This window comes from Hyperolius riggenbachi, chromosome 12, assembly GCF_040937935.1.
Source record: "Hyperolius riggenbachi isolate aHypRig1 chromosome 12, aHypRig1.pri, whole genome shotgun sequence".
Taxonomy (NCBI): Eukaryota; Metazoa; Chordata; class Amphibia; order Anura; family Hyperoliidae; genus Hyperolius; species Hyperolius riggenbachi.
Genome location: NC_090657.1, coordinates 46,531,554 through 46,540,850, shown reverse-complemented (window position 1 = coordinate 46,540,850; position 9,297 = coordinate 46,531,554). Strand labels below are relative to the sequence as shown.

Genomic DNA, 9,297 nt, shown 5'->3' with positions numbered 1-9,297 from the left:
GGGAGTGTAAGAGGTGTGGGAGCTGAGATATTTAGTATTTTACCTCCAGCAGCATCATTCTATAGGAAATGTGGCCGCACAGTCTCCTACTGCGCATGAGGGGCAGCGCAAATCCACAGGCTGCGTAATCAGACACAACACCGGCGCGAGTCCCCGCTGGGTTCCGGTCTGGCTGGCTTCACTTCTTCCTGTTCGGGGATGTTTAAACAGTAGAGGGCGCTCTACTGTTTAAACTTCCTGTCGAGAAGTAAGTGAAGCCAGCCGGTCCGGAACTCAGCAGAGAAGGAGCAGCGGTGACTCGCGCCGGCGGAGCAGGTAATGTATTGCCGCTAGCGTCGGTCGTTGGACATTCAAACACTGCTCTCGACGCACTCCCGACCCGCCGGCGATCGAGCAAAATCTTCCGCACAGACGGATCGACGGGAACGATTGATTTCATATGGAAATAGATTGTTCTGTCAGCGTTTGCGCAACGATTTCACAGCAGATTTGATCACAGTGATTGAGTCTGCTGTATATCGGTGGGAAAATGTTTAGGTGTATGGGCCCTTTAAACAATCTCCAGAAGGAATGACCTTTGTATCAGCACCAGCATCTCGCAGACGTGCTAACGCACAGCACAACAATGCACCAAGCGACCGCCCAGACACAACACAAATCCTACTGGCCGGTCCCCGGCTCGCATGCGCAGTGGCCTGCACTGTGGGGAAAGCGAATCCTCAGCGCGCACGCGCAGTAGCCCGACCATGAGGACAGGACATGCGTAGTTGCCGCCGTGCGGTTCCCGCGCATGCTCAGTGAGGCGCCTGCTGAGTGGCGCGCCTGCGCAATGTGAATGCTATCCTGGTTCTATTGTGGAGCTCTCGGGCGTCGTGTTTGTTGAACAGGCCGGTGTGCGGTCAATGCCCGTATTGTGTGAAGGAGGAGAGGTGGCGGCGAGGCGATGCATGTGATGACCTAGCGCGGCGGTGTGCAGCCCCCGGCGTCCCCTCCCTTAGCCGCCTCTGTCCTCGGCTCACCTTACGCGGCGGCCATGGAGCCGACCTTCCCCCCCAGCATGCTGATGTTCAGCCATCTCCCGCCCGTCACCACCTTCGCTCGGCTGGGCTCCGACCTGCTGCCGCCGCCTCCTCCGCCAGCCATGCTGCCGGGCCCCGGGGACATGATCCTGAAGAAGGAGCCCGGCTCCCCCCCGACCACCGCCGACTTCCTGCACGGCCTGAGCGCCATCAAGCAGGAGAAGATCGCAGAGCACGAGCATTACCACCACCATCACCACTACTACGGGGAGCGGCAGGCCGACATCGTACAGGTGACGGTGGGGAGCCCGGGGCTCATACCAGACCTGGGCCTCAGCAGAGAGGTGAGAGGGGGAACAATGGCCACTTCCACCTGGGCTCCCAGCCCACTGTGTCTGCCAGGGCTCATGGCTTCTGGGAAGGGGGGGACACAATCACAACTTATACTAGAGGTTATTTGTCCCTATCAAAGCCTATAAGTACTATATGTGAGATCTTGGCCTTCTGGAAGGGGACAATGACCACTTACACCAGGGCTCCTATCCTACTGTGTCTTCTAGTGCTCATAACTTCCTTCGTAAGCCCTGATCCTCTGACAACTTATACTAGGGGTTCTTTGTCCCTATCAAAGCCTGTAAATACTATATGTGAAATATTGGCCTTCTGGAGTGGGACAATGACCACTTACACCAGGGCTCCCATCCCACTGTGTCTTCTAGTGCTCATAACTTCCTTAGCAAGCCCTGATCCTCTGACAACTTATACTAGGGGTTCTTTGTCCCTATCAAAGCCTGTAAATACTATATGTGAAATATTGGCCTTCTGGAGTGGGACAATGACCACTTACACCAGGGCTCCCATCCCACTGTGTCTCTTAGTGCTCATAACTTCCTTAGCAAGCCCTGATCCTCTGACAACTTATACTAGGGGTTCCTTGTCCCTATCAAAGCCTGTAAATACTATATGTGAAATATTGGCCTTCTGGAGTGGGACAATGACCACTTACACCAGGGCTCCCATCCCACTGTGTCTTCTAGTGCTCATAACTTCCTTAGCAAGCCCTGATCCTCTGACAACTTATACTAGAGGTTCATTGTCCCTATTGACCCTGTAAATACTATGTGAGATTTTGGCCTTCTGGAAGGGTACAATGACCACTTACACCAGGGCTGCCATCCCACTGTGTCTTCTAGTGTTCATGACTTCCTTAGGAAGCCCTTATCTCCAGTGAAGGGGGAAGCAATGACCACTTTTACCAGGGTTACCTTGTTACTGTGTACCTTGGATCTATCAAAGTATGAAAATGCTGGATGACAAATCTTGGTCTTCTGGAGGGGGACAATGTCCAATTCCACCAGGCTTCCCACCCCTCTGTGTCATTTAGTGCTAATAACTTCCTTATCAAGCCCTGGGAAGGGGGCCACAATGACAACTTAAACCTGGGATTCCTTGCCACTGTGTCCCTTGACACTATCAGTCTCCATATTCTGTATGACAAATTTTGGCCTTCTGGAGGGGGGCAATGCCCAATTCCATCAGTTTTCCATCCCACTGTCTTCTAGTGCTCAAGACCTCCTTTGGGAAGCCCTGATCCTCTGGGAAGGGGGGATGACACAGTGACAACTTATACCTGGGATTTCTTGCCGCTGTGTCCTCTGTTCCTATCAATGTCTACATATGCTCTATGACAAATCTTGGCCTTCTGTAGGGGGACAATGACCAATTCCACCAGGCTTCCCATCCCACTGTTGTCTTAGGAAGCTGTGATCTTCTGGGAAAGGGGGCACAATGAAAACTTGCACCAGGTATTCCTTGCCACTGTGTCCCTTGTCACTATCAAAGTCTGCATATTATGTATGGCAAATCTTGGCCCTACTGGGTGGGGGCAATGACCACTTCCACCAGCGCTCCCATCACACTGTGTCTTCTAGTGCTCATGACTTCCTTAGGAAGCCCTGATCCTCTGGGAATTGGGGACACAATGACAACTTATGCCAGATATTCATTGACACTGTTTGCTTTGTCCTTATCAAAGTCTGCATATTATGTATGACAAATTTTGGCCTTCTGGAGGGGGACAATGACAACACTAGGGCTCCCATCCCAATGTTCTAGTGTTCATAACTTCCTTATGGAGCCCTGATCTTCTGGGGAAAAGGGGGGTGTTTACAATGACAGCTTATACCAGGAATTCCATAGTAAACGTGGAAGAAATTGACCAATTAAACAAGGGATTTCTTGCCACTCTGTCTCTTGTCCCTATCAAAGCTTGCATGTACTGTATGTCAAATCTGTGCTTTCTAGATAGAAGGGGGCAATGACCACTTGCACCTAGGCTCCTTTTTACTGACTTCAAATACACATCGCCTTGTCAAAACCTGGTATTTGGGGGGGGGGGGGGGGTGCACCAGTTCTATTCTTTTTTTTACCTCCTCCTTATCAAACTGTATAGTTACACCATGGCTTCCTGTTACGTATTGCTCTCCACCTTTACTAAAAAAAAAACAACATATCAAACCTTTATCTGATAGGTTGGGGTAATAACCATTTTTCTAAGGGCTGGTTTCCCCACTTGTGCCCCTTTTTACTACCTCACTATCAAACCTAGTTTAATTAGGAGAGACACTTGCATCATGTACGGCATCCCTTCCTACTCTGTGACCATCTTAGAAATACAGGATGGTTTATTTTTTGCACTAATTCATGGTGGTATAACACAATTGTATCTGCATTTATTGTACTATTTATAAAATGACTTTCCACTATATCTGAATACGCAGGGGTTCCCCGCATGCAAGCCTGATGGGGGGGGGGGGGAACGCTATCGCTTGCTGGTTTGATTCTGGACATGATCTGCTGCATGCTTGTTCATGGTCTATGGCTAAAAGTATTAAAGGCAGAGGATCAGCAGGACAGCCAGGCAACTGGTATTGCTTAGAAGGAAATAAATATGGCGGCCTCCATATACCTCTTACCGCGAGTGGTGTTGGGTCTAATATTCCCACATACCTACGGTATATAGTGGTAACCCACCTTTGTATTATTTAGCTACTTTCAACATTGGAAATTGCTTGACCAAACTTAGTACACTATCAGGCTCTCAACTGTTTCCCTTTTTGTTTTACCAGGTAAGTATAAATCTATATAGTATCTCAGGTTTTGAGGTTCAGCTTGTTGATGGAACTGATGCCTTTTTGGCTCCTAGCTTAGATAGACCATTGATTGAGTTTTCTTTGTCCTCCCTTGCTTTAGAGCAATCACCCGCCACATGTGAAATTGTTTACAAACAAGTAGTAGCAGTAGAGTATTGTACAGTAGCAGGAAGTTTTGAATCAGGATGATACTATTTGTTGGTATCCTGATACAAAACTTCCTGTTTACAAACAAGTCACAGTCCACTCTGCAGTATTGGTCTGTATAACCATATGCTTAGGGCACTTCTACACTGAAGATCATGGTGCATTGCCATTATGATTTTCACATATTTTCAAGAACGTGTGTTGATGTGATTTTCAGGTATAGTCGGCAGACTGTTGTTGCATTTCCCAGTGGAAAAAAAAAGCTGCGGGAAGTTTTTTTCAAATGGGAGATCCCATTACAAATCGCATAGCACTGCATGCACTCTCATTCATTTAACACAATCACAGGCAAACTGCAGCATGCACTACGTTTTGCGATTTTGTAAAAAACAGATTGCACCACTTTGTATGGGGCACTGCGATTACTATGTTATTCACTATGTCCTTGCGATGAGCAAAACGTGAAGAGCATGCAGTGTCGAGAGACCTTAATAAAAACCTATGACTTTATTTTAAAAGAAAATCAGATACTTACCTCAGGAAGGAGAAAGCCTCTAGATCCCAATCAGGCTTCCCCCATCCCTCCGTTTCAGCGCTGGCAGCTTTCAAAAAAACATTTTTAAAAAAGTTGCATACACACGTGCGCTTTGAAGCGACCCAACTGGGCTCGGCTGTTTCCGTCAGATCCCATTGAATTTGCATGTGGGGAATCTCTCAGAATCGACAGTAAAGAAAATGAGCTCTTGGGCTGGGTTCACACTGCCATAAAAAAAAAAATTCTGCCTATTAGAGTGAAACGGATCAGCAGACATGTAAACGGATGCTTTCCAAATGGAGAGACGGGATTGGATCCTATTGCCATGCAAAGGATTAGTTGTTCAGTTCTGAAGAGTGGAACTGAAGGCTCGGCAGAACACAGTTGCAGATTCGGATCGTTGAAACATAGGATGCCAACGGAATATGGAGGCCTAGAAAAATGAACAGTGTCAGTTCTCACCAATCTGGTTGCCGCATACGTTTCTGCGCTTTGTCGTCTGTCACCTCAGGTCAAGTGCTGCCACCCCCACTCGGGTCCACTGCAGGGGACATATGTTGGTATACAGAAAGGAGGGAGGATTCCCATTGGTCTGTTGCAATGCAATGGGGAGCCACATAATGGTTCTGCTGGGGCCCCGATCTGTATGCCAGCACTTGTCCTTGCAGAGGACTGAAGCAGCGGCAGAACGGAATGTGATGGTAACAAGTGGACCGGGTGCACAACAGTCTGTATGTGAACGAGGCGCACAGACACTGAATCTACCACAGCATATCCTGAGCGGATACGCTGTGAGCGCACCATTGTGCACCCGGTGCAGTGTGAACCCAGCCTTAAGTTGCCATGTGATATGGAAGCTTTGACACCAGAAATCACTCATTGCAGTTGCTATTACTTTTGCTCCAGACGTTTTGACAGCGATTTTTCAACAGTCATTTTGCTTTTCTATTCTCCAATAGATTTGAAATCACTGTAAAAGTGCTACAGGCAGCACTTTTGCAATCTTAATAAACACAGTTAGTGTGATGCAGCATTTTAATAAAAAAAACACTAGCGACGAGAAAAAACAATTTTAAGATCTTTAGGTGTGTAACAGCCTTGATGTATCCCAATTGAAGACAAGAATATTATTTATTTATTGTATTTATAAAGCGCCAACATATTACACAGCGCTGGAATACAACCACATTTTTATAAAGTCCATTGCAGTTGTCCTTTCCCGTTTCCCCCATGAGCCCTAAAGTACCGGTATGTCAGTGGAGTGCAGTTGTTATGCATTTTTTTTCATGAGTTTAAATGCATTCTTTTTTTTTTTTTATGCAAATGAGGCCTGGCCTATTCCTTGCCTCCAGCTTCCTGTCATTTCACCTCTGTGCAACATGCAGCAGAAAAGAGCCCAGAGAGAAATGCAGGAAAACAAGCATTTAAGAATGTGCATATGCATTACAATGCATGCATTTTCACGATTACTAGTGTGAGCCCTGCCTTGATGCCAATTTTGTATACATTCAAAGCTTTAAGCGCAAGAACATTTGTGCCAATTTATGACGGGCCAGTTAACACTCTGCTTTGTTGCAATGGAGGAAGGGCTAACGGTCCCTTCCAAAGCAAAGGTCTTTATGCATTCCTTCTGCACTATCAACGGTGCATTGCTTTTACATGCAGTTCACACCACTGCAATGCATTGGTGTTACTTGCCCCTAAGGTTAGTTCACAGATCTATAGCAATGCATGGATGCCGTAGGCATTTTTGCATACAGTGTATGCATTAAAGGGATACTGTAGGGGGGTCACGGGAAAATGAGTTGAACTTACCCGGGGCTTCTAAAGGTCCCCCGCAGACATCCTGTGTTGGCGCAGCCACTCACCGATGCTCCGGCCCCACCTCCGGTTCACTTCTGGAATTTCAGACTTTAAAGTCTGAAAACCACTGCGTCAGCGTTGCCGTGTCCTCGATCCCGCTGATGTCACCAAGAGCGCACAGCGCAGGCCCAGTATGGTCTGTGTCTGCGCAGTACACTCCTGGTGACATCAGCGGGAGGTCATGGCAACGCAGGCGCAGTGGTTTTCTGACTTTAAAGTCAGAAATTCCAGAAGTGAACTGGAGGCGGGGCCGGAGCATCGGTGAGTGGCTGCGCCAACACAGGATGTCTGCGGGGGACCATTAGAAGCCCCGGGTAAATTCAACTCATTTTCCCCCGACCCCCCTACAGTATCCCTTTAACTGCGTGTTTTATGCGTTTTCCATTGAGATGGTGCAAATTGTCAATTTATTTTTTATTTTTTTTTTTACCCAAAATGTATGCCCAAAGAAATGTGACTGAGTTATTCATTTCATGGCAGATTCATTCATTTCACACCTGTCAGAATCCTCATTCACGTTTATTGTACTCTCTGCATACATCACTGGCACAGCCATGGCATGTAACTGTAATTATTCATTTATATAGTGCTGACAGATTTTCTGTCCAATAAGTACAATAATTGATGTCACAGACAATCCCACTGAGGTGCTCACACTGTAATAAATGTTTGCAAAGGCCACAATTAGATACTTACCTCAGGCGGGGGAAGCCTCGGGATCCTAAAGAGGCTTTCCCCATCCTCGTACGTCAGGCTGTTCCAGCACTGGGACACCCAAAGAGTGTCCTGGCTGTGCATGCGCACCGGAACCGTACTGCTCAGGCCCCAGCGGAAATGGCCAAACCCAAATAAGTCAGCGCTACCCAATCCAGCCTATCTGAAGAAAGGCGAGCCGGCTGGCGTGAGCTTTTTCAGGGACCCATCGCAGGAACAGGTCTGTGGAGGGGGACGGTGGAAGCCTCTTTAGGATCCAGAGGCTTCCCCCCCTTCCAAGGTGAGAACCCCCTGGCCTAGGGACACTTTTTTTTGCTTTAGGTTCATTTTATAGAGTAGCGTGGGATCGACCTGTGAGAGCCAAATTAATCTACCAAACATAGTTTTGTATTGTGAAAAGAACGCATATTAACCAGATGAAACACTAATATGGTGAAACATGAGACCCAAGATAAAAAAAGCTATAAACCTTCTTCCCTGACTTGACCACGATTTAGTTCCATCGTATATCATTATATTCATAATATTGAGCATTAATATTGCACATACATCTTCTACATCTATAGCGTATATAGTCTTGTCTTTAACTTTCCCTCAGACGGGCCCACAGTCTAATACCTACTTTAGTCATACCCTCCCCCCCCCCATATTATTAGCCTAAGGCCTCTACAACACCCAGTTTGCGGTAAAGTTGAGGAAGTGCTTGGCACCATGCTCCCTTGTAGGAGTGACTATGAAATATGAAAAGCCAGACAGGGGTACCTGGCTCTTCTACTGACCACATATGCTATTGCTCCGTTGTTATTGCCTGATGAGCCGGGATCAAACATGCGAAGCGTATTGCATTGTCCCCCGCAGTATGTAAATAAACTTGTTGTATTTGACAAACACATTAACAATTTTTGTGTCTGTTTGGAGGAGGTAAATCCACCACTGCCTCCTCATGTATTAAACTTTTCAGACACTTTTATCCTTTTGGCGCCTCTGTATCCGTACTACGCTATGAAAACCCAGGCTCCTTAAAGTGAACCTCCGGACTAAAAATCGACTCAGCAGCACTGAAAAGGCTTGGTGTTTCTTTAACAGTTTCACAGCATCAGAACTTTGTTTCACTTATACAAGCCTCATTTTTAGCTGCACAGAAGAAAACTGCCCTGGCTTTTTTCCCCTGATGCTGTGCAAAGCATGATGGGATTTCTGATGTTCTCGTTCTGCTGTTTTGGTGCAAATTTTTTTTTTTTTTTTTTTACATTTTGAATTTGACATTTGAAGCCTAGCGTGCGCAGCTGGGAGGGGTAATCAGGACACAGGACAGTTGGAACTGTGTCTCCTGCTCCTTGTCACCTCCTTTCAACCAAAAAGATGTCTGCCCCCATGACAAAGATGGCAGCCCCCATGAATCACAAACATTTGCCTGTTTTTTTTAAAACAGGGTGGGTAAGAGATTATATTACCCATGCGCTTTGAGTCCTATGGGAGAAAAGCGCTTTACAAATGTTATTGTATTGTATCTATTCTAATTAACATAACTAATGTAATTTGATGACAGTATGTTTGTTTAGGCTGAAGTTCCCTTTTAAAGGGAACCTAAACTGAGAAGAATCTGGATTTTTCCTTTTAAAATAATACCAGTTGCCTGACTCTCCTGCTGAACCTGTGTCTCTAATGCTTTCAGCCACAGCCCCTGAACAAGCATGCAAATCAGGTGCTCTGACTGAAGTCAGACTGGATTGCTGCATGCTTGTTTCAGGTCTGTGATTCAGCTACTACTGCTGATCAGCAAGTCTGCCAAGCAACTAGTATATCCTACTCAGTTTAGGTTCCTGTTAAAGCAGAACTTATGATTGAATAAGAACAGTGTTTCACT

General features: G+C 46.6%; 1 protein-coding gene across 2 annotated transcripts in view; it reads left to right on the top strand.

The window, feature by feature from the left end:
- The first annotated feature begins 837 nt into the window (after positions 1-837).
- Positions 838-9,297, top strand: part of ZNF281 (zinc finger protein 281) — a 64,836-nt gene continuing 56,376 nt past the window's right edge. For both annotated transcript variants that reach the window (XM_068264340.1, XM_068264339.1), the window contains exon 1: positions 838-1,363. In XM_068264340.1, coding sequence (XP_068120441.1) covers positions 1,034-1,363 — 330 coding nt within the window. In that variant the 5' untranslated portion in view covers positions 838-1,033. The remainder of the gene's footprint in view (positions 1,364-9,297) is intronic.